Below are 22,623 nucleotides of genomic sequence, written 5' to 3' on the forward strand. Positions count from 1 at the left end.
GGAAGAATGCCCTGGGGACGGGTAGGTGCTTCAGGAGCGGCCGAGGGGCGAGGTAGGAAGACCCAGTCCCCGGACTTCTGGTTCCCGCCCTGCCACCTCCTCATTAGGTCATCCCACGCAAGTGAGGTCATCCCCGGGCGCCACATCCCCCCACGCCTCGGTCTGCACAGTGGGCCGAACAGCGAGCCCCGCCCGGGAGGGGAGGTGACCGGCTGGCACTGGCGCGCGGCCACCTGCAGAGGGCGCTCGGCGCGGCGGGGCCGGCGAGGATGCAGGGCCGCGGCCACCGAGGGCGGGCGCGACTCGGGGGAGGGGGCGGGGGGGGGGGAACCGCCCTGGAAGTCCCCGCCCCGGACCTGCTCGCCGCGGATCCCGGCTCCGGTCGCCGTCCCCTTCCTCCGCGGGCCGCCAGCGCCCGGGCCGTCCTCCCCGCTGCTCGCCGCCGGGGCCGGCTGCCAGGGGGGGCCGGGCTCCGCGCAGGCAGGCGGGGCGGGCGAGACGCGCCGAGCCGGGGCCTCTGGGAGGAAGCGAGAGACGCCGGCAGCCGCGGGTGAAGGCCCAACCGGCTCCGGCGCCCCTCGCCCCCGACCGGACCGCTGTTCGGGGCGCGCGTGCTGCGGGGAGTTCGTCCCCCGACCCGGAGGACCGAGCGGGTGCGCTGAGCGGTGGGCATGCCGGCCGCCAACCCCCTTGGGCTCCGAAGCCAACCGGAACGGGGAGAGCTGTTTGGGACCCAGTTTCGTGCGTGTGTGTCGGGGGCGGGGGTGGGGAGCTCTGGACCCGTGGGAGCACAGCCCCTGCACCCTTCCTGCGGCGCCCCCTCCTTTCCTCTCTGGCCCGCAGAGCTGGGGTGATCTTTGGAAATTACCCTCACCACCACCCCACCGGCTCCGCGGGTCCCATCTTGAGGCAGTGGCCCTGGAGCCGGTTTGATCCCACTGAACTGGTTTTCCTGAGCTTCCTCAGCTTCCCAGGGCCCTCTCTTCACCCTTCTCCAGCCCCTGGGACCTCTGCTCCGAGCCCCAGCCCCTCCACTGGTTGACCGTGCTTGGCCGGTGGGCTCAGGGCAGCCGATCTTCCCAGAGCCTGTCCTCCCCTTAAGGAGCCACGTGCCAAACAGCAGCACGCTCCATGTAAGGGGCATCAGGAGAGACTTCCCGGAAGAGGGGGCCTTTGAGCAGGGTCCTAAAAGATTGTGTAGCATTCTGATAGGGGAGTAAGACCATTCCGAGCCCAAGAAAGTGTATGAACAAAGTCAGGAAAGTGTGGGCATGAATTTGGGGAGCCTGGCAAATGAGGTACAGGTTGGGGGCAAACTCCAAAAAATAGCTTGTGTGGGCGGGCCAGGGTTTTGGACCCTGCAGGTAACCTAGGATTTTAGGGAGGTGATTGGTGGCTGGGATGAGGGGTTGGAATGGGGTGGGGTGAGACTGAACTCATTGGCTGGGAAGGAGAAGGAGGGTCACCAGAAGCCCACAAAGAGGGTCTGAGGTAGCACAGGAGGGGCATAGGGACCATGGGGTAGGACCAGGCTGGCAAAGCCCTGGGAGAAGGAATCGGTAGGACTGTTTCAACTGTATGATGGAGGGGAGAAGATCTGAAGACCAGGAGGTCAGGCTCCTGGTATAAATGTGTGATTGGGAGGATAGGCAGTAAAGTAACTAAAAGGGGAGGGGGGTAAGGAGCGTATGGGTGAAGCTTAAAGCACAGGCAAGGTGGCCATATGGGAATGTCATAGGAAGGTCATTCTTTTGCTTATTTATTATTTATGCCAACCTCAGAGGCAGCTGACATAAAAGTCACAGAGAAGATAAGATGATAAAATCATTAAAACTCGGCTAACAGGACCTGATAGCTGGGGGGAAAAAACAGAGGAGAGTGGATAATTGTTCCTTGAAAATATACTTTCAGAAAAGCCATTGAAAATGAACACAGGACTCATCTGGGCTTGCTGGCAGCCAAGCAAAAAAAGGACACCTAAATAGAGCAGCAGTGCACTAGGGCTGAGACCCCGGAGAAAGGCAGCCATGGAGGCTCAGGGGGAGAGGCGGAGGGGGTAGGAGATAACATGGCATCTGTCGAGTGCGGGATATAGGAGAAGGAGTCAATCTGAAGGCCAGCCAGGGCGTTGGCACTGCTGACATTAAGGAAGGGCTGATGCTCCCCAAGGAGGAAGGCCTTTCTGTAGTTCTGTAGCCTGCACAGGGAGGTAGGGGTGGGAAGGGGTGTGTGTGTGTGTGTGTGTGTGTGTGTGTGTGTGTGTGTGGTCCCTTTACACAGGTCTTCTTGCAGGGGAACAGGATAGAAGGTGGTGTACTAAGTGCCCTGGGCTCTCACCTTCTTCCCTACCATGAGGTGGGGCCGCCATTTGCCCAGGGCCTCTTGGGGCTCTGGCCTGGGAGGAGCGCTCCAGTCAGCAGGTGAGCTGGAAGCAGGGGTTTCTGTCTCTACCTCTCCTCTTCAGAGTCCAGATGGTGTCTCCAAGAGAGCAGGGATCCAGACACCAGGTGTTCTAGCTCTGGCTCTGTGATTCATGTGCTGTTGGCCTTGGGCAAGTCACCTCACCTCCCTGAGGTTCCCTTTTTCCCATCCTAAACGAAGGGAGTCAAGCTAGATGATCGTCAAGGGTCCCTGTAGCTACATGAAGTCTAGGATCACTTGTCTGATCTCATTTTGCATTCAACAAATATTTATTGTGTGCTATGTACCAGACCTTGTGCTAAGTTCTAAGTATGTAATTATAAACAAAAACAGATGTGATCCCTGCTCTCATGGAGGGGGGTGGGGCAGAAATGAATGTTAATCAAATAATCACACAATGAGATATAAAAGTGCATAGTAGCTGCCACAAAGAGCAGTACGTGATGCGATGAGAACAAATACTGGGGGATTTGATGTAGACACGAAGTCTGTGTGTTGGTGGGGAAATGTGGATGGGATCTGGATGTTATTTCTTTCTTCACCTTTCTCTCTGTAGATGAACGAATCCCCTTCCTGATCCACTGGAGTTGGCCCCTTAAAGGGAAGCTTCCCATTGGGCTCTCTAGGTGAGGCCTCGGGGTCATGCCTTAGAACACATCTGGGCACAGCAGAGTAACCTGGGAAGGGTCAGGACTTGGAGAGGGCTTGACCCCCTACCTCCCCCCCCCCCCCCCCCCCCGGGTGACGTTGTTTTTCTGGGAGTGAGGAGGGTACAGAGTCAGCTACCAGGCCTCAGACGAAGTTGGTTTACTTTATCTACAGGACAGGTGAAGAGGGCAGCCAGAGGGGGAGGATCTGTGGGGGAAGTGGGTGGAGCCTGGCAGTGGCCAGCCTGAGTTCCAGGGGGCGAGACCTCAGTCCCTGGGAAGGGTGTGAGAGTCAGACAAGGCCCTCGACTTGGGTGTCCAGGGTCAGGCCTAGATCTCAGAGAGCTAGAAGTCCAGCAATTTGGACAGGCCTGGGCTCTGAGCCTGTCCAGAGGCTGAGCCCAGGAGCCAAGCCCCAGCTCATCCTTGCTCCCAGGGCCTTTGTACGTCACCGTGGAAGCTCAGCGGCCAGTGGTCCTCCATCAAGAAGCCATGGAAAGTTGTTCCAGGGCATCTCTGCATCGGGTAAAGGGACTGACTGCTCAATCGGCCTGGCGGGGCGGGGGCTGGCTGGGATCCCGGTGGTGGGGGAGTGGGAGGTGGGGAGTTGGGTCTGGAGGGAGAAGCAGGCAGGAAGGAGGAGGTGTAGAGGATCCACCGCCATCATCCATCAGTGGGCAAACCCTACCCCCATCGTCCATTGTCCACCTGTCCATGTCTCCCTTCCTGCAACACGTTTGCTGTGCACACTCACCGCACTTACCATATACAAAGCACTGGGAGGGATACATCATCCCTTCCCCCAGCAAACCGGCTCTAACAGCAAGTGGAGATTGTGCACAGACAACCACAGAGCCATTCAACCCAGTCTCGGCTGCACTTGTCTCATGGCTCGTCCCTTTCCGCCGTGGGGGTTCCAGACTTTTTGGACAGTCTGTTGTCTGAGAGAGTCCTATATACATAGCACTGCCCTGGGTCTCTGTGTCCTGGTGCTGCATCTTGCTCTGTGGCCTGACCCTACCACCGCCCTGGCCAGCCCTAAGCTCCTGCATCTTGCAGCCCCTTTCCTTGACCCATTCCCCTTGCCTTCCCATCCAGAAGCTGTCCAGTGTCACCGCCGGAATCTGGCCGAGTGGTTCAGCCGGTTGCCCAGAGAAGAGCGCCAGTTCGGCCCGACTTTTGCACTGGACACAGTCCACGTAGACCCTGTGATCCGCGAGAGCACCCCGGATGAGCTGCTTCGCCCATCGGCGCAGCTGGCCCTGGAGCACCAGCAACCCCTGGCCAGGCTCCCCCCACTGGCCCTGTCTCAGCTCTTTGACCCAGATGCCTGTGGGCGCCGGGTGCAGACAGTCGTGCTGTACGGGACGGTGGGCACGGGGAAGAGCACGCTTGTGCGCAAGATGGTCCTGGACTGGTGTTATGGGTGGTTGCCAGCCTTCGAGCTGCTCATCCCCTTCTCCTGCGAGGACCTGTCCTCCCTGGGCTCTGCCCCAGCCTCCTTGTGCCAGCTTGTGGCTCAGCGCTACACGTCCCTGAAGGAGATCCTGCCTCTGATGGCTGCTGCTGGGTCCCGCCTGCTCTTTGTGCTCCACGGCTTGGAGCGGCTCAACCTCGACTTCCGGTTAGCGGGAACAGGGCTTTGCAGTGACCCCGAGGAGCCAGAGGCACCAGCTGCCATCATTGTCAACCTGCTGCGCAAGTACATGCTGCCCGAGGTGAGCGGCCTCCCGCCCCGCCGCTGCTGCCCCTAACTCGTCCCCTAAGGACGCTGGTGTCCCCAGCCCACGTGTTTATTGGGGTGGGAGCACAGGCTCTCCGCTATTCAGACCTGCCCCTCCACGTCCCGGCTGTGTGTCTTTGAGCGAGTCCCTCACTTTGCCCAAGCTCTGTTTCCTTCTCTCCTAGAGCTATCCCGGTCAAATGAGATCCTGCCCAGGAAGCACCTGGCGCAGGGCCCTGGGTCGCAGCCGGGGCTCGGGCATAGTTAGAATTATGGTGCTCATCCTCGGACGCTCAGTCTTCAGGGGCTCTCTGGGGAGTGAGGCAATCAGGACGCAAAGATCCTTCTTAACCCTCAACCATGTGCTCCCCAGGCCAGCATTCTGGTGACTACCCGGCCCTCTGCCGTCGGCCGAATCCCCAGCAAGTACGTGGGCCGCTATGGCGAGATCTGTGGCTTTTCCGATACCAACCTGCAGAAGCTCTATTTCCAGCTTCGCCTCAACCAGCCGGACTGCGGGAACGGAGCTGGGGGTGCGGGTGTCTCAGCCACGCCAGCTCAGCGTGACAGCCTGGTGCAGATGCTCTCCCGCAACCTGGAGGGGCACCACCAGATCGCCGCCGCCTGCTTCCTGCCCTCCTACTGCTGGCTTGTGTGTGCCACCTTGCACTTCCTGCATGCCCCCACGCCACCCGGGCAGACCCTCACGAGCATTTACACCAGCTTCCTGCGCCTCAACTTCAGTGGGGAGATGCTGGACAGCACCGACCCCTCCAAGTTGTCCCTCATGGCCTATGCGGCCCGAACCATGGGCAAGTTGGCCTACGAGGGGGTGTCCTCCCGCAAGACCTACTTCTCCGAAGAGGACGTCCGCAGCTGCCTGGAAGCTGGCCTCAAGACGGAAGAAGAGTTCCAGCTGCTGCATGTTTTCCGCCGGGATGCCCTGCGGTTTTTCCTGGCCCCGTGCGTGGAACCAGGGCACCGGGGCACCTTTGTGTTCACTGTGCCTGCCATGCAGGAGTACCTGGCCGCCCTCTACATCGTGCTGGGTTTGCATAAGACGACCCTGCAGCGGGTGGGCAAGGAGGTGGCCGAGCTCGTGGGCCGAGTCGGGGAGGACGTCAGTGTGGTCCTGGGCATCGTGGCCAAGCTTCTGCCCCTGCGAGCCCTGCCTCTGCTCTTCAACCTGCTCAAGGTAACAGCCCCAGCACCCTAGGCTCTCAGCACAAACCGCCTCCCCCCCTTCACCACTTGCTCCTCTCCCAGGAGGCAACTCCTACTTCCCGCATAGCCGTGAATCCCCTTCTTGACTCTGGTTTCAGGTTTGGGCAGTCTGGCTTTCCATGGGATTGAGACACAAGGGAGGGGGAGAGAGAAACCACAGGCTGCGCAGGCCTTGAAGACTGGGAGGGGGATGGAAGGGCACAGGTCCTTTAATCACAGTCCTGTGACCCTAATGACGATTGTCGTTTTGCATCTCCTTGTCTTTGTTGGTGGGAGGCGGGAGTCGCTACAGTCCAGGGTCTGTCCCCTGCTTTGCGGGCCCAGAAACTCCACTGTCTCTGTTCCCCCAGAGGTGGTTAGACTCTGGGGATGATGACTCATCCTAACGAAATCAACAGAGACAAGTTTATCAAGCAGATGCCGTTTTATTCATTTATACCAGGAGGATAAATGGCATTGGTAATTGACTTAGGATAGTGCAGGCCTGCTCCAGAATTCCAATTACAGGCCTGAGGACTGTGTGATGAGCAGGGCGGATGTGCTAGGTTTTTGAGGGGAGGAAGGATCCACCCTCTGGTGATGTCTATCAGGTGCCTCGTAAATGAAATATTATTATGATTCTTTTTTAGATAAAGAAACTGAGGCTCACAGGGGCTAAGTAATTCACCCAAGGTCACTCATATATTGGAATAGCTGGGATGAGTCCAGGTTTTGTGATTCCGAACACTGTGCTCTCTCTGCCAAACTTTACTGATGTATTATGAATATTTCTCTTAAGCTTCGGTGCCTTGCTAGGTAGGGAACCCTGGTCCTCTCTAGGAATGTTTTGGTAACTCGTCTTGAGGAGGCAGAGCCCCGGTCAGTGCTGGCAAAATTTTAACAGGTTTTCCTTCGTGTAGGCAGCAAAGAATAGGGGTTAGGAACAGGGATTCAGTAATCCAGCTACGTGGGTTCAAATCCAGGTGCTGCCACTTACTAGCTGTGTGATCTTGGACAAATTACTTAACCTCTCTGTGCCTCCAAGTCCTTATCTGTTAAATGAGGATAATACAGTCTCTATCATGGGCCTAATATGAGGATTAAACGTATTCATCCTCAGGACCTGGCACATAGTAAGTTCTATTTAAATGTTTGTTAAACATGAAAAACAGGCTGAGGCAGCCTGCCCCTTCTCCCACCATTGCCTCAGACAGGGGGGTAATGGCCATTGCTGAGGCCAGCCCACCTCTTTGAGGATGGGCTTGCCTGCTCTGGATTACAGTGAGAGGCTGTGGTCTCCTGACAGGGTTCACCCTATGGTTAGCACCACAACTCTGAGCCCCCTGGGAGGGAGCTTGCCTAGCAGAGGACTAGTCCCATCTGTTTCTTCAGCCTGTTGACTCAGCTTCCCTGGGTGACATTTCCTCATCTTGGTCACCAGGTGACTGTTGAGAGAGAAGCACTTGAAACTCCATGGCAGGAACCTCACCTATAAAAAAGTGAAAAAAACAAAACCAGTCATTAGAGAAGCTGCCACAAAATAGCCTCGTAACTCCTTGCCAGAGGTCTGGGCTCCTTCTTGCCTTTCGGCCACAACACGAGGCTGGGTGCCGATGTCCCAAATCCGCCCAAACATTAATTTCTCCAACAAATATTTGAGCACCTGCTGTGTGCCAGGCACTGTGTTAGATTCTGAGGAAGAACAAATGAACAGAACCCCGGTTTCTGCCCTTTCTGGCCCTCCAGTAAGAACACAAACAGGTCACCATAACCATGTAATTTAAAGTTGTGGTAAGTGCCCAGAAAGCGAAGTTCCAGGTGCTCTGAAAGTATGTAAGTGGGGGAGCTGGTTTGGGGGGAGTGAATAGGGAAAACCTCTCTGCAGGAAGGACATTTAGTCTGATCCCTGAAGGATCAGCCAGGAGAGGAACTGGGGAAGGGGGGCAGCACCCCAGGAAGAGAGTACAGCTTTGAAGGAAGAGAACTGGGGTACTGTAAAAAAAAAAAAAATCCTAATAATGAAGCAAAAGCACAGAAGCAGAGTGCGTGAGTGTGAGAGGTCTGTAGTTGGGGGCCGCACGGCTAGCAGGGGCCAGATCCTGCAGGGCCTCGAAGGGACAGGAGCGACGTCAGTCCTCGTTGCTGGGATGACCCCCGTGTTGTGGAGGCTGGGGATGTCTTCGCGGCCCCTAGCCTGGTACCAAACAAAATGCACAGCAGATGCTAATTCCTTCCCACCACTGGGCTTGCAAATGTAAGGGGTGTTTGGGAAAAAGAATTTCCTAAGGGCCCGTGTGTATGGCACAAGTGTCGAGAGGTGAGTCTGGAAAGGTCAAATGGGGGCCAAATCATGACACATTTTCTATTCCACATGCGCACTGGGGAGCCATGGCAGGTGCTGTGGCGGGGGGAGTAGTATGATCAAAGGGTGCTGTGGGTTTGGGATGGACGGCGAGGCCGGAGCGGGCAGGCAGAGTGCGCCTTTGGCTGAGTTTCAAAAGCTAAGCGGCCACATGCGAGGCTGCAGCACCTTCCCTGTGCGTTCTCCCAGGTGGTGCCGCGAGTGTTTGGGCGCATGGTGGGTAAGAGCCGCGAGGCGGTGGCCCGGGCCATGGTGCTGGAGATGTTCCGAGAGGAGGATTACTACAATGACGACGTCCTGGACCAGATGGGTGCCAGTATCCTGGGCGTGGAGGGCCCGCGGCGGCACCCGGACGAGCCTCCCGAGGATGAGGTCTTTGAGCTCTTCCCCATGTTCATGGGGGGACTCCTCTCTTCGCACAACCGGGCCGTGCTGGCTCAGCTAGGCTGCCCCATCAAGACCCTGGATGCCCTGGAGAACGCCCAGGCCATCAAGAAGAAGCTGGGCAAGCTGGGCCGGCAGGTACTGCCCCCGTCCGAGCTCCTTGACCACCTCTTCTTCCACTACGAGTTCCAGAATCAGCACTTCTCCGCCGAGGTGCTCAGCTCCCTGCGCCAGCTCAACCTGGCGGGTGTGCGCATGACGCCCCTCAAGGGCACAGTGGTGGCGGCCGTCCTGGGCAGCGGAAGGCATGCCCTGGACGAGGTGAACTTGGCCTCATGTCAGCTGGACCCTGCTGGGCTGCGCACACTCATGCCTGTCTTCCTGCGTGCCCGGAAGCTGGGGTGAGGACCCGTCTTCAGGCAACGGGCCTGAAGACTGGAAAGGGTTGGGGGTGAAGGGGCGGGAAGAGAAGGTGCTAGGGAGACCAAAGGTGGGGAGGAGGGAGCAGGGGATGGGATGAAGAAGTCTGGTGTGTGTAGAGGTGATGAGCAATGGGAGGGAGGGCACAGTGGGTGGACAGGCTCCATGCTGAGCTCCTGCCTTGCTTTTCCCCTTCCCTCCGGCCACCTGCTGTTCCAGCTTGCAACTCAACAGCCTGGGCCCCGAAGCCTGCAGGGTCCTCCGGGACCTGCTGCTGCATGACCAGTGCCAGATGACCACCCTGCGGTGAGTGTTTCGGTCGGGGGGGCCTGGAGGGAGGTTCTGGCCATCCTGGTGGCAGGCTGAAGTCAAGGGTGAGCTCACACCTGGCGCTGGCCCACCTATACTCTGGTAAAGGGGGTGGGAGCCTAGACCCCAGCCTGCCCCGCTCTCCCCAGGTCCAATACGAGCAGCAGCATAAAGGAACGATGCCACCAGGAATAGGTGCTCAGAAAGCCTCTCAAGTGGCTAAAACCAGCGTGGCGGGGGAGGGGGGGATAATACCCAGGCCGGTTGCCTGGTAACAGTGCCAAGGATGCCCTCCCAGGATGTTCCCTGTGGCCTCGCAAGGATGACCCTAATGCTGGGCGCTCAGTAGATGCTTCCAAAGTGCTGACCGATTTACTAGGAACCCAGAAGCCTGGTTGGAGGAAGGGGAGGTGAATGAGGAGGGGGGAGGGCCCCGGGGCAGGGGCATCTGGGGGGGCGAGGTAAGAAAAGGAGGAAGAGGAGAAATCGTAACGATGAAGAGAGGGGAGTCAAGGGAGGAGGAGAAGCCGGCTCCCACCCTGCTCTCCCTCCCCTGCAGTGCACAGGTTGCACCCTGCTTCTTCCTCCTCTTCTCCCGGCCCGCATTTCTTTATGGGCTCGCCTTCACCCCAGGCTGTGTGTCCTTTGGGTCCAAGTCCTGACGCCTACTGCAGGGGCACCTGCCACAGTCCCTCATAACCTCGGGGTGTTTGTGGCTGTAGGCTGTCCAACAACCCGCTGACGGCGGCTGGTGTGGCCCTGCTGGTGGAGGGGCTGGTGGGGAACAGCTCACTGACGCATCTGTCCCTGCTGCACACGGGCCTCGGGGACGAGGGCCTGCAGCTGCTGGCTGCCCAGCTGGACCGTAATCAACAGCTGCAGGAGCTGAATGTGGCCTACAACGGTGCTGGCGACATGGCGGCCCTGGCCCTGGCCCAAGCTGCCCGGGACCACCCTTCCCTGGAGCTGCTGCAGTAAGTCTGGCCCCTGGGCCCACTGTCCCATCCTGGCCAGAAGCTGTTCCCAGCCCTCCGGCTCTCCCTCTCTGTCTCCACCACTTTTTTTCCTGCTGTAGGGCCTGTCCTCTATCCTTGCCTTCTTGAGGATCTTCGTGGACCGGCTTCTGAATCAACCCATCCCTCTGTGATTGGTCCTTACCCTGCCCGGGTCCCCTACTACCATTTCTCTTAAGGCCCTGGTGGCCCCGTTCTTACTGTCCCTGGTCCTGCTGAATTCAGGTGTCATCGCTGCCTCCTGTTGACCCCCACCCTCCGTCTCTGGCTCACTGCAGACGCTTGCCCCATCACATTGCGTAGCCGGGGGATGAGTTACGAGAATTCCCCTCTCCGGCCAGCACCCTCTGCCCTCTCTCTCAGAGCTCTGCTGAGTGGCCTCTTCTCTTCTCTCTCCTCCTAGCCTCTACTTCAATGAGCTGAGCTCAGAGGGCCGCCAGGCCCTGCGGGACTTGGGCGGCACTGCTAAAGGGGGTGCTCGGGTTGTGGTGTCGCTGACGGAGGGGACAGCGGTGTCCGAGTACTGGTCGGTGATCCTTAGTGAAGTCCAGCGGAACCTCAACAGCTGGGATCGGGGCCGCGTCCGGCGCCACCTTGACCTTCTGCTTCGTGATCTGGAAGACAGCCGAGGGGCCACCCTTAACCCCTGGCGCAAGGCCCAGCTGCTGCGAGTGGAGGGTGAGGTCAGGGCCCTCCTGGAGCAGCTGGGAGGCCCGGGAAGCTGAAGCAGGGGCAGCAGCCACCTAGCTGTGTGACCCCTGGCCCCACGATCCTTCCCTCTGTGGCCTCCTGGTTTGCACTACTGCTTCCAGAAAGATCCCTCTGGGGCTGGAGGTAAAGGAATGGGTTCTCAGGTGTCCCATGTCCATCCATGGCTCCCAAGTCTGGAATTTCCGGGGTCATGAAGCAGGCCTCCTCTCCGTTCTGCGAGGAAGACTGAGAAAGACTCCTTCAGGTGGCATTTTGGTGGCCACTTGCCCTGCGGCGCCACCAACCTGACCTCTCTCCTCTCTGGAGCTTCTGATTGTGCCACCAGGGGGCGCACTTCTTAAGTCGCCTTTGCCAAAGGTGCGCCATCCGGCTGTGTCCGCGGGCCTGCGCCTTCTGCCTTACTGCTCTCCAGAGGACACTGAAGATGCCCGCAGCCACTTTCCTCTCGCTTCGGTGCCTTCTCCTCCCCCTCACGTCCCCTTCCTCACCACCGTACCTGGGCTCGGTGGCTCTGAGGGCCATGTGCACTGCCCTGCTTCCATTAAAAGCTATGTCTTCACCTACTGTGGCCTCCTCCTTGCCTGGTGCTTTCAAATAAGAAAGGGTACTGTTTTTGGTCATTCTGGTAAACTATTGACCACTTTCTGTTGCAGGTGGTTCTCGGGCACTGGGTTCAGAGGCAGTGAGGGCCGAGGTGGCAGTGGCGGGGGGGGAGGGGCATGAATAAGATCCTGAGGGGTGGGCGGAGGCCATGCTGGGCCGTAGGACTCCTATCATCTTTTCCAACATACTTATCCCAGGCTTGGAATTACAGGGACCAGCAGGCGATCTGCCTTTGTCTGCCCAGAGCAGAAGCCCGGACAGCAGCAGAGTCTCCGGAGGAACTCCGGGGCCCAGGAATGGGGGCAGGAGGAACACGCGTACTTCCCCAGAGGATAAGACTGTCCTCCCGTTAACCATTACCCCATGACTTCTAAGGCAGTGTCTTTAAGGAGGCGGGACGTGGCGGGCTAGGTGGGAGGGTCAGCTGGTTTTGATGAACCTTGTCCCTACCCTGAGCACCGGGTCGCTGGTCCAACTATGGAGGCAACTACAGGTAGGTGGCCCAGAGAAACCCTCCAGTGGGGGCTTTAGGGCAGGGAGAGGGCAGGGTGGGAGGCGGAGGCTTTGGGGACCAGGGTGTACTTGTTGTTGAGGCTTGGAGCCCCGAGGCAAAGAGACCCAAGTTAGGAGAGAAGAGGTGAGTGGATAAGTCTGTCTTCCTGGTCCACGCCCTGTCTTGATATGCTCAGATTTCTGTGCCAGGGACTAGGAGGAGAAGGGAAGGTCCTTTTGGAGCAGAATGGAGGGGCAAACCCTGAGAGTGGGGGTTCTCCTAAGTCCTTTTAGTTAATGACGTGGAAGAGGAGTTGGGGTAGGGAGAGAATGCACCCCTCCTCCCCTCCTCCCTTCTTTACATAGCAGATCTTCGGGACCCAGCCTCGTTAACGATAACTCGGTAAGTGCCGCGCTGGGAAGGGTTGGGGCAAGGGGCGGAGGGACTCCAAGGTGGGGAGGCTCTTCAGCTGCCATTAGCATCTCAGGGAGAGGCTGGGACCAGGGTCCAGATGTCAGCTTGCTCCTACCTGCATCCCTCGCCTCCTTGCAGGAAGTTTGAGTTTAACCCAAAGTGGGGCATTGATAATCCTGTCCTCTCTCTGGCTGAAGACTACGACCCCTCTGGTAACCCCCTGGCCCTGGGCAACCGTTCCCTTTCCCCAGAGATACCACAGCTCCTCACGGCCTCCCATCTCCTTGGTAACCACTGCACTCTGCCTCCCTCTGATAATAGCCTTGGTGGGGAGTAACTACGCCGAGGTAGGAGGGGGTTGGCTGTTTTCTTTTGTCTAAGCCCCTCTGTCCACGTGGTATTTGGCCTCACTGCCCAACACCTAACTGGGTAGAAGCCTGCCCGGTGTCCTATCACCAGGGCAGGGTCGTTGGCCAGGCCAGGGTGACTTGTATGTGGGCCTTGTCCCCTCCCCTCCCCCTCTTCTGTTGCCCACCTCCCCCTCTAGATCTCTGGAGCCTGCAGCGGCCGCGTTTCTGTCTGCTGAGCAAAGAGGAAGGCAGGAGTTTTGGCTTCCACCTGCAGCAGGAGCTGGGCAGGGCTGGACCTGTGGTGTGCAGGGTGGAGCCAGGCACCTCTGCCCAGCACCAGGGTCTTCGGGAAGGGGACCGGATCCTGGGGGTGAATGACCATGTCGTGGAATGTGAAGACTATGCTGTGGTGAGGTTGGGCTGGGGGCCTCCCTGTGGAATAGAAGGACGTTCCATAGCACCTCAGGGAGAGAGAAGTCAGTCGGTCACCTCCCTGGATATATGGGGGCAGCACCCAAGCCTCAGCCTCCCTCACCTCCCAGGATCTAGGGCTGTCCAGGTGGGAATGGTTGGGTGAAGGCGTACAGAAGGAGCCATTCACCCTGGCTCCCGGGGTGAAAAATGGAGGTTCCAGGGACTGGGAGTTGGCAAGAGGAGCTGGCCCCGACCTCATCCCCCACGCCCTCTGTTCAGGTGGTTCGCTGCATCCGGGCTAGCGGTCCTCGGGTGCTGCTGACGGTCTTGGCGCAGCACGTGCATGACGTGGCTCAAGCTCAGCAGGGCAACAGTGCCCCCCTCTGTCCTCCTCTCGGCCCGCGGGTCCGGCCCCGACTATGCCACGTAGTGAAAGACGACGGTGGCTTTGGCTTCAGTGTCACCTACAGTGAGCTTAGAGGCTTGGGGGGCGGAGGCCAGGAGGGGGATCTCCGCCCTGTTCTGGGCAGCCAGTGGACCGAAACTTGCTTTTTTTGGCTTCCAGGCCGTCAGGGTCCTTTCTGGCTGGTGCTGAGTCCTGGAGGAGCAGCGGAGCGGGCAGGGGTGCCCCCAGGGGCCCGGCTGCTAGAAGTGAACGGGGTCAGCGTGGAGAACTTCACCTACAGCCAACTCAGCAGAAAGGTATGGCTGTAAGTTTCCCTGTTCATCCTCACGCACCAGGGCCCCGGGGCCTTGCCTCAGGCAGCCGATTCCTCCCCCACGCACCTCATCTCCGAATTTGACCTTGTACCTCAGGCCATCCTGCCCTTTACAGTTGGTCCTAGGCTCTGCTCTCCCCGACCCTTGCTGCCTCCTTCCTGGGGCTGTGAGGAGGGCCTGCCCCTGCCTTCCCTACCCAGGTGCTTGATGCTGATGCCCCGCTGGGTCCCCACAGCTTTGGCAGAGTGGAGAGCAAGTGACCCTGCTGGTGGCAGGGCCAGAGGTGGAGGAACAGTGTCGCCAGCTGGGAATGCCCCTGGCTGCGCCCCTGGCAGAGGGCTGGGCCCTGCCCACCAGGCCCCGCTGTCTGCACCTACAGAAAGGGCCCCAGGGCTTTGGGTTCCTGCTTCGTGAGGAGAAAGGTCTTGACGGTCGCCCTGGTGAGTAGGAGCCCCAGAGATGGGTCGGGAAGGTGTGTCTTGGAGGCGGGCACACATGGGGTGCACAGAAGACCCCAGCCCTGAGCCTCCTCCTCTTCCTCCGGCGCCCCCCCCGGGCTCAGTCCCTCCGGGTGCCCACGGTGGCCTGGGCTGGTGCTGGAGTTCGTTGGGGGAGGAGCGATGAGGATGTTTATGTCCCAGGACAGTTCCTGTGGGAGGTGGACCCAGGACTACCAGCTGAGAAAGCCGGGTTGCAGGCCGGGGACCGGCTGGTGGCTGTGGCTGGGGAAAGTGTGGAGGGGCTGGGCCATGAGGAGACGGTGTCCAGGATCCGGGCGCAGGGCTCCTGTGTCTCCCTCACTGTTGTCGACCCTAAGGCTGACCGCTTCTTCAGCATGGTGCGAGTGAGGGGCGGGGCTGGAGTGCGGGCAGGGGTGGAGCAGGGCTCACGTGGAGGGAGAAGCTACAGGTCCGTTCTGTCTGCCTCCTTCCAGGTTCGCTTGTCCCCACTTCTCTTCTTGGAGAACGCGGAGGCTCCTGCCTTTCCCCAGGAAACCTGCTCGGCCTCTCTGGTTGAAACCAAGGACCTACCAGATGAAGGGACAACCATGCCTCCTGTCCTGGGCGGCTCCCACCAGTGCTCCCTGTACCCTGGGCCTGGCGGTGCCTATGGCTTCCGACTTAGCTGTGTGGCCAGTGAGCCTCGCATCTTCATTTCCCAGGTGACTTATGCCCCATGGACCTTGGATCTTTCCAACCGTTTGCCTCCTGATGAGCCTTCATCTGCTTCCCGCCCAAGGTCTTAGAAGGTCCAGCAACTTTTCCATGGTATCCCGTGTTTTGTCACCTCTCTCTTCGCCACCAGGTGACCGTAGGAGGTTCAGCAGCCCGGGCAGGGCTGCAAATGGGAGATGTGATTCTGGAGGTGAACGGGTATCCCATGAGTGGAGAGAATGACCTGGAAAAGCTTCAGCAGCTGGCCGAGGCTGAGCCACCCCTCCACCTGAAGCTGGCAGCGAGGTCTTGCCCAGGCTCGGAAGCCTGCAACCCCCCCAGGTTTGGAGAGGTGAGGAAGAAGAGACAGATGGGCCATCAGCAGCCAGAGAAGGATAGAGAGAGTCAGCGAGGAAGGCTACAGGGTGAAGCAGTGTGGGGCACGCGGGTTGGGACGCTAGGCCATGGTAGGTGGGGACAGAGGGACCCATGGAATTAGCTGCCATTCCTGGGCATTGCAGTGCAAGTGGGGGCCGGGAAAAGGAACTCTTAGCATCCTTGAATGACCTTCTCTCTTCTCTCTCTGCTCAGGACTGGGCTCCAGCGTCAGAGCTGCTATAGTCCTCTCCTACCGGGCACAGATCTGCCCAGTGGCCTTCCTGTCTTCACTCTCCGGCTTGCAATGGTAGGAGCTGAGAAGCTCTCTTTTAAGCCAGAAGGGACAGCTCTAGGATTCTGGGCACCTCCAATCACAGGATTGCCCAGGGTCTCCCTCCCTTCCCTGGGGCCCACCTCCCAGAAGAAGGTGTGGCCAGAGGCCTTAGGCAGGCCCACCAGGGGGAGGTTTGCCCTCTGGTTCCAGAGGAAGTCCTACGGGAGCTTTGGGAGTTGTGTTCCCATGGATGAGTGGTGTGATTTTGTGATTTATAATAAATTATACTCTTTCCCGGCACAGAGCTCCTAAAACCCTTGGAATTTCCTAAGTAGTGAAAGTGATAAAGATGTCTTCTTTTATTCATAACAAGCCCCTTTCAACCACACCTAACTTTGTTAAGGAAGTGACTTTTGGGAAGCACCTAAGGATGGGGGACTGGTTGCCAGGGGAACCAACCATGTGATTAGAGGGTTGGAACTTTCAGCCCCCCGCCACCCCCCCACGCTGGACCTCCTGGGAGGGGAGAGGTGCTGGAGGTTGAATCACTCACCAACGACCAATTGTGTCATTGATCATGCCTCCATAGTGAAGCCTCCATGAAAAACCAAGAGGATGAAGTTCCGAGAGTTTCCCGGTTGCTAATTGCGTGGAGGTGCTGCGAGGGTGGCACCCCCGAAGAGAGCATGGAGCTTCTGTGCTCATGCCTTGCCCACAGCATACTTGCCCTCTGGCTCCTCCTGAGTTGTGTCCTTCGTAATAAACTGGTAAACTAGCGAGTAAACAGTCTCTCTGAGTTTCGTGAGTCACTCTAGCAAATGATGGAACCCGAGGAGGGGGTCGTGGGAACCTTTGTTTCTGGGCCAGTGGGTCAGAAGCACAGGTGACAAGCTGGACTTGACACTGGCGCTTGAAGTGGGGATAGTCTTGTGGGACTGAGCCCGTGGCCTGTGGGATTGGATGCTCTCTTCACATGAGTAGCGCCAGAATTGAGTTAAATTGTAAGATACCCAGCTGGTGTCCACAGAGCTGTTAGAGATTTGCTTGGTGGGGGAACCCCTCCACACACACATCCACACACATGTGACTGGAAGTGAAGTAGTACTGGGAGTGTTGCCATAAAATAGACGAGGAACACAGAGTTTTCCCTTTAGAGGTGGGCTGTGGGGCTGGCTAGGATTGTTCCAGATGGAACTTGCCCTAGGCGTGACTCCTGGACTCTCACATATATTGCAAGAATTTGGAGACCAGTTACACCTTCCCTCTGCAAGCACCTCAGGATTGTGGGGGCTGGTGCCTGGTCACTATTGGTCTATTATAGAAATGGCCTTGGCCCCCACAAATCAGGCTGCCTCTGTTGGTGGGGGGGAGGGGGATAGGAGATGGTGATCTGAAGGGACCAGAAGGGCCCCAGACTCAAGGCATGCGGCCCAGTTTCTCTAAGAGAGGAGTTGAGAGTTTGTCAAATTTATCTCCTCTCCTTTGGTCTTCAGGGTAATGGGTCAGCCCAGAACCAACATGCCCCCAAAAGGAGACACTCATATCTGCCAAAAAGCCACAGACCACAGTTCTGTTGAGTTCTACATCAAGACAGCTTTATTGCTGGAGCCTCCGAGGGCCCCAGAGACTAGCGGCTTACAGCTTCAAAGATCCTGGGGGTTGAGTCCAAACTGGTGGAGCTGCTCCTTGTACTTGGCGTGAAGTCTCAGCACAGCCCCGTCCCACTGAGGCTTGACAGCTCTCAGCTTGGCCAAGAGTTGGTCCAGGCTGCCCTGCAGACACCAAGCTTCAGGCCCCAGGAAGGGAGAGGGTAGAATGAGGGGTGCCCCAGGCCTGTCTGTAAGCTTTCCTCGCTGGTGTCTTCTTCAAGTTCTTACTCTTAGTAAGTAGGCATGGTTGTATTCCCCTGGCTGTCTGCCCTCAAGACAGAGCAGGGTTTCCTGTGGGGATGCTGCTTCTCCTTCCCCTGGTCTGTCATTGATGACAATGATAGCAATGAACTAGTTGGGGTCTGGGGGCTGGGGGAGTGCTAGGTACTGGGGGGGTTGGGCTTCCAACGGTGGGGCTTACATGTAAGATTTCCTCATACTTGGCCTCCATGTGTGCCACATGGGCCCGAAGCTTAGCCAGGGTCTGGTCCCGCTCTCCGAGGGCCCGCTCCGCCTCTTGCCGTGCAGCCTCGGCCTCCCTCTGGCACGTCTCTGCAGGGCAAGGCGGAAGGATGAAGGGGACTGCATAGTGATGCTCTACCTGTAAACAGAGTCTCCAAAGGCATCTAAAAAGCAGAACTTGAATGGGATCATCCCAGACTCCCCCCAGGATCATCAGTTTTCCCACAGTCCGTATAAAGCGCTGACGTACCCCATTAAGGTACAGAGAAAGTAATGGGCTTGGGACAGGGATGTGGGTCCAAAGTCTGGTTGTCACTTACTCCTTGTGTAACCTCGGACATGCCTCTCTCTGAGACTCAGTTCCTTCATCTTTAAAGACAGACTGACACAAACCTTATAGGCTTACCGTGAGTGAAATGTGAGAATGTATGGGAAAATACCTAGTATTTACAGGAGGTGTTCCATAAATGCTGATTGAGTTTAAATTTGAGATAAGGCAAGGATTAGGAAAGGAATTCAGGGTCTGCCTGGCAGATAAGCAATTCTTGGGTATCTGTAGCTAAACTGAGGCTATTTTAGGGACGCTGACTTAGTTGGTAGAGCCTGAGACCCTTGATCTCAGGGTCATGAATTCAAGCCCCACGTTGGGCGTGGCACCTAGTAAAAAAAAAAAAGAAAGAAACTGAGGCTATGTTAGGTTAAGAAAACTTTGAGACTGGGCGCCTGGGTGGCTCAGTTGGTTGGGCAACTCTGTTTGGCTCGGGTCATGATCCCGGAGTCCCGGGATGGAGTCCCACATTGGGCTCCTGGCTCGATGGGGAGCCTGCTTCTCCCTCTGACCCTCTCCCTTCTCATGCTGTTTCTCTCTCTCTCTCTCTCTCTCTCTCAAATAAATAAATAAATAAAATCTTAAAAAAAAAAAAGAAAACTTTGAGACCACAATTGTGAAAGATCTTATGTGCCATGCTAAGATAGTTCAACTCTATCCCTTAACCAAGAGAGAAAGGAAAAACTTCCTGTTCTTTACATTTTTGCTTATCTGCAAGGTTCATTCCTTTAGTTAGCAATAATTATGCAGGACTTGGCATGCACTTGGCATTGAAGATACGAAAGTAAATAAGTCAAATATCTTTCCTTAGTTTCATTGTAAAAATCAGCTAGGAGGGAATATATTTCGCTCACGACAGACCATGGCAGGGGTGGGGCGAAAGATCTGGATTTGGAGAGACCATCGAGAGAGGGAGATGGGGTGAGAGACTCAGGTCTGCTTTAGTTACAACGTAGAGATTTTTGCCATCTTGAGCCCTCTGCTCCAGTCCTCCATGGTGGGACAGTCAGTGGGGAAAATGGTCCAAGAGCCTAGACTGCAGTCTTCTAGAGAAGGACCATCTTCAGTCCACCCCTGCAGGCTGGACCTTGTCAGTGCACTTGAAGAGAAAGGGCTTGGGGGGGCGGGTTGGGGAAGCCTACCCAGCTGCTCCCGAAGGCCCGTCACTTCCTCCTCCAGCTTCCTGCTGTGGATCTCCATTTCCTTCTGCAGGGCCCGGCACTGACGGCTCATCTCTGTGGTGGGGGCAGAGGGTGACCAGGGACCGGGTATGGATGGAGTAGTGGAGAAATGAAGGGAAGTTGTGGGTGGGGAAGGGCCTGCTTGTCCCAATGGGACAGGAGCACAGAGACCTTCTCAGTTCTTGTGAGAAGCTGACAGAGCCTGAACACCTGGGGAAGAGCTAGGAAACCACACCCCTTCCCCCGTTCCAGCTCAGGACCGGGATTCTAGCTCTTCTCCTCACTCACTCCCAAGGCACAAATGAGACAAAAGCCATGTAATTTTTTGTAATCCACATTGCAGGAGGTAATCCACAAAGCACGTGGCATCGGGCATCCTGGAAGGTTCCTTCCCCGGGATCCAGGAGTCTTTCCTTGGGTTCCTTTAGGCCCCTGCCTGATTCATGCTGAGCCAGGAACGTTGGGGCTAGGTGGGGCAGATGGAAGTCCTCCTCGGTTCCCTTCCTTGCATCCTCTGGCCCTCCTGATTGTCCTCTTCCAGGCCCCTGTCTCCTGCCCACATGCCTGACCAACCACACACCTGCATAGATGGCCTTCCCCTCACTTCGGGCCTCCTCCAACTCAGCCTCCAGCACTTGCAGTCTCTGCCTCAGCTGCTCTTCAGAAGCTTTGGCCCGGCGGGCCTCATCCCTCCGAAGAGCTGTGAAAAGTCCCAGAGCAATGCTCACACCTGGCTGGGGATCCCACTGAATCAGGCCCCGTGGGCTGGATAGACTCTGCCCACCTCTGGGAACCTGGTGGCAGATCCCCAGCCTCTCATTCTCTCTCTGGGTTGGTTGGATGGTTTTTCCCCTAGAATCCCATGAGCTCTTCATTTCTAGGAAGGAGAAGCTCCACGTTCTGCTTATAAAAAATAGCTATCCTCACGCACCCTTTCCTTTCTCCACGAGGGGACGGAGGAGAGGTCAGCTCGGCCTCCTGCCACAGCTCCAACTGTCCAAGCCTCCAGGATGCAAAATGCCGCCTTGCCCCACCTCTGTTGTCCCAGAGCTTCCACCCTTCTTACCCAGGTGGTCTTGGAGCAGCTCCTTCTCCGGCACTGTCCGCCGGTGCGTGGACTTAGCCTCCATGTCTGCCCTGGCAAGTTGGCAAAGCCTCAGCTTGTCATCATCTCAGCCTTTCCCACGTCTCCCCATCCTCAGCCCACACCCTGGACTTTCTTCCTGCAGTTCCGAGGGCCTCCAAATGAGGGATCTCTGATGGCAATCTACTGAGTTCACCCCTGTGTCCCGGCTGCCCAGCACAGAGGAGATACTCGGAATATGGGTCATGACTATATTAAGGAAGGCACAGAGCCAGAAGGGCATCATGGAGTTGGGTGCATGCTGACTTCCCCAATTCCCCAGCTCCCTGGAACCTGGGCGGGGGGTGGGTCATGAAAGCTCCATCTTGTCATGCAGAGGGCTCCATTCTCTCTGGAGCACCTCCACCTGGTCTCCAGGCCAGAGCATGGAGAAGCAGGAGGCACTCACCTCCAGCCGCCCTGACTCACCAGCACCCGCATTCTCTTTCTTTTTCTGTGCCCCAGTTTTCTTCCCTTTTTCTTTGGTCTTGGGTGGCATCTCCTTGCTGTCCTGGGGAGAGAGAGGACTCATATTTACGCCCGGGGCATGGGGCTCCTTTCCCGACCCCTAGATTGAACCAGGAGTCCCAGGAGAGGTAGAGTTCTAGTCTCCAAGTCTGTCTCTTCTACTTTCCAGAAGCTTCCATTCTTGGTCTCCTTGGAACCTTAGGCAAGGCTGGGGTGTGGGGAGGGTGGAGCTGTTTCTTTCTACCAGTCAGGTTCTATGGGCAGAAATCATTCCTCTCAATCCTCTTTTGGAGGAAAATACATCTCAGTACTTGTCCCTTCCCTCTTCCCATCATCCTTACCCTGCCTCTTCCTACCTGTGGGATCCTCTCTGGCCTCTGTTGTGTCTCCCTGTGGGGAGGACCCACTCATGGGGAGGGGCAGAGAAAAGGCCCAACCAGCTGGGAGCCCAAGGAGGAGCCTGGGTTCTGGGAGCCAATCCAGGGTGACAAACTTCCTCCGAGGGCAGAACTGGGAACTGCACGGTTGGGTTTCTGGAGACCGAATGTTGCCCAGGTAACTGGGAAACATGGAGCTCACAGACAGGTGGAATGTGCCAAGCACAAAGCTTAAAAGAGCAAGGTCCTGGAGGGTCGCTTCTCTCCTTATCCCTAAATCCTAAATGCAGTCTGAGGAGAAAAGGCTTCAGAGCCGGTTAGTTATGCTTCATTTCCATGTAGCAGTGCCTGAAGTTTGGAGACTTACAAATTACAGACTTACACATCTGATATGATGCTGTTGTGCTGATACAGAGGAAAAGCGCTGACAGTGGCCATTTTAGGCGATTTACATCCCTAGGGCTCATGAGCGAGCACAGGACATTATTAGGCTTTGGGAAGGCATTCTATAGTGTCTGAGGGGAAGAAGAGCAGGAGAAGGTAGCCGAGAGAGTTTCTCATTTCAGAGAAAGGAGACACAGAGGAGAGGTAGACCCAAGGACTCCAGGGTGCTGACATAGAGGGAGGCAAATGTAGAAGAAAGGATATTGGTTATAGACAAGAGCCGTGAGTTCTAGACGCCCTCCGGTTATGTAACCTTGGGCAAGCCATTTAATTTTGCGCAACCTCAGTTTCCTGGTCTTTAAGTCTTTGACTCTGTAAATCCTGAAAGGCCTGGATTTTCACTGGGTATTCACAGGGCTATCTTCCCTTGTGGGGACTTAATTTACTGCCTCTCTTCCCCTATTCCCTAATGCGGCTGATTTTCAGCCTGGTGCAGGGAAACTACTTTGCTAGGCTCCCCGCAGTATTGAGTTGGTCGGAGCTCCCTCTAGTGGACTTGCTTCTCCTCCGGAGTCTCCTAAATTTTTCTACTTAAATTCTTGGGAGGGGTGCCTCCCTCTTGGGGATACTTCCTACCATCTTGTGGGGGGTCATGAGT

The 22,623-nt window shown here is 57.1% G+C and overlaps 3 protein-coding genes across 7 annotated transcripts; 2 read left to right on the forward strand and 1 right to left on the reverse strand.

The window, feature by feature from the left end:
* Positions 1-514: 514 nt before the first annotated feature.
* NLRX1 (NLR family member X1) lies at positions 515-11,757 on the forward strand. 2 transcript variants are annotated; one of them, XM_025893694.2, is made up of 10 exons: positions 515-653; positions 2,293-2,420; positions 2,978-3,047; positions 3,505-3,593; positions 4,167-4,786; positions 5,165-5,986; positions 8,546-9,141; positions 9,380-9,466; positions 10,192-10,443; positions 10,886-11,757. In XM_025893694.2, exons 2-10 carry the CDS (start codon positions 2,351-2,353, stop codon positions 11,205-11,207), a joined length of 2,928 nt encoding a protein of 975 aa, XP_025749479.1. In that variant the 5' UTR covers positions 515-653; positions 2,293-2,350; the 3' UTR covers positions 11,208-11,757. The 2 variants fall into 2 exon arrangements, with proteins under 2 accessions (XP_025749479.1, XP_025749480.1); XM_025893695.2 differs by having other exon boundaries at positions 527-665.
* A 194-nt stretch (positions 11,758-11,951) lies between these two features.
* On the forward strand, positions 11,952-16,777 carry NHERF4 (NHERF family PDZ scaffold protein 4). 2 transcript variants are annotated; one of them, XM_073903841.1, is made up of 11 exons: positions 11,952-12,289; positions 12,655-12,691; positions 12,842-12,990; positions 13,251-13,462; positions 13,747-13,936; positions 14,033-14,169; positions 14,423-14,627; positions 14,829-15,025; positions 15,122-15,349; positions 15,493-15,693; positions 15,933-16,777. In XM_073903841.1, the coding sequence occupies exons 1-11, from the start codon at positions 12,274-12,276 to the stop codon at positions 15,960-15,962; spliced, it is 1,602 nt and encodes a 533-aa protein (XP_073759942.1). In that variant the 5' UTR covers positions 11,952-12,273; the 3' UTR covers positions 15,963-16,777. The 2 variants fall into 2 exon arrangements, with proteins under 2 accessions (XP_073759942.1, XP_025749482.1); XM_025893697.2 differs by having other exon boundaries at positions 12,842-12,915.
* Positions 16,778-17,577: 800 nt separating this feature from the next.
* Positions 17,578-21,544, reverse strand: DRC12 (dynein regulatory complex subunit 12 homolog). Of its 3 annotated transcripts, none has more exons than XM_073903842.1 (6): positions 21,166-21,544; positions 20,680-20,745; positions 20,194-20,313; positions 19,575-19,667; positions 18,064-18,194; positions 17,578-17,760 (listed from the first exon to the last, which is right to left on the reverse strand). In XM_073903842.1, the coding sequence occupies exons 1-6, from the start codon at positions 21,266-21,268 to the stop codon at positions 17,629-17,631; spliced, it is 645 nt and encodes a 214-aa protein (XP_073759943.1). In that variant the 5' UTR covers positions 21,269-21,544; the 3' UTR covers positions 17,578-17,628. The 3 variants fall into 3 exon arrangements, with proteins under 3 accessions (XP_073759943.1, XP_025749848.2, XP_073759944.1); XM_025894063.2 differs by having other exon boundaries at positions 17,578-17,765; XM_073903843.1 differs by having other exon boundaries at positions 21,146-21,227.
* Positions 21,545-22,623: the final 1,079 nt, after the last annotated feature.

The sequence above is a fragment of the Callorhinus ursinus genome, unplaced genomic scaffold, assembly GCF_003265705.2.
Source record: "Callorhinus ursinus isolate GAN/ISIS: 27379988/994484 unplaced genomic scaffold, GSC_fseal_2.0 scaffold19, whole genome shotgun sequence".
In the NCBI taxonomy this organism is placed as follows: domain Eukaryota; kingdom Metazoa; phylum Chordata; class Mammalia; order Carnivora; family Otariidae; genus Callorhinus; species Callorhinus ursinus.

What these genes read in the sequence shown, in the direction of transcription:
- NLRX1 (XM_025893694.2), top strand. Translation starts at nt 2,351, where the DNA reads ATGAGGTGGGGCCGCCATTTGCCCAGGGCCTCTTGGGGCTCTGGCCTG. An exon ending in AGGAGCGCTCCAGTCAGCAG is followed by an intron (nt 2,421 to 2,977) that starts GTGAGCTGGAAG and finishes TTCTCTCTGTAG; the next exon opens with ATGAACGAATCCCCTTCCTG. An exon ending in CCAGGGCATCTCTGCATCGG is followed by an intron (nt 3,594 to 4,166) that starts GTAAAGGGACTG and finishes CTTCCCATCCAG; the next exon opens with AAGCTGTCCAGTGTCACCGC.
- NHERF4 (XM_073903841.1), top strand. An exon ending in GCCTCGTTAACGATAACTCG is followed by an intron (nt 12,692 to 12,841) that starts GTAAGTGCCGCG and finishes GCCTCCTTGCAG; the next exon opens with GAAGTTTGAGTTTAACCCAA. An exon ending in CTCGCATCTTCATTTCCCAG is followed by an intron (nt 15,350 to 15,492) that starts GTGACTTATGCC and finishes CTTCGCCACCAG; the next exon opens with GTGACCGTAGGAGGTTCAGC.
- DRC12 (XM_073903842.1), bottom strand. Translation starts at nt 21,268, where the DNA reads ATGAGTCCTCTCTCTCCCCAGGACAGCAAGGAGATGCCACCCAAGACC. An exon ending in GCTGCTCCAAGACCACCTGG is followed by an intron (nt 20,314 to 20,679) that starts GTAAGAAGGGTG and finishes GACTTTTCACAG; the next exon opens with CTCTTCGGAGGGATGAGGCC. An exon ending in GGGGAAGGCCATCTATGCAG is followed by an intron (nt 19,668 to 20,193) that starts GTGTGTGGTTGG and finishes CCCCCACCACAG; the next exon opens with AGATGAGCCGTCAGTGCCGG.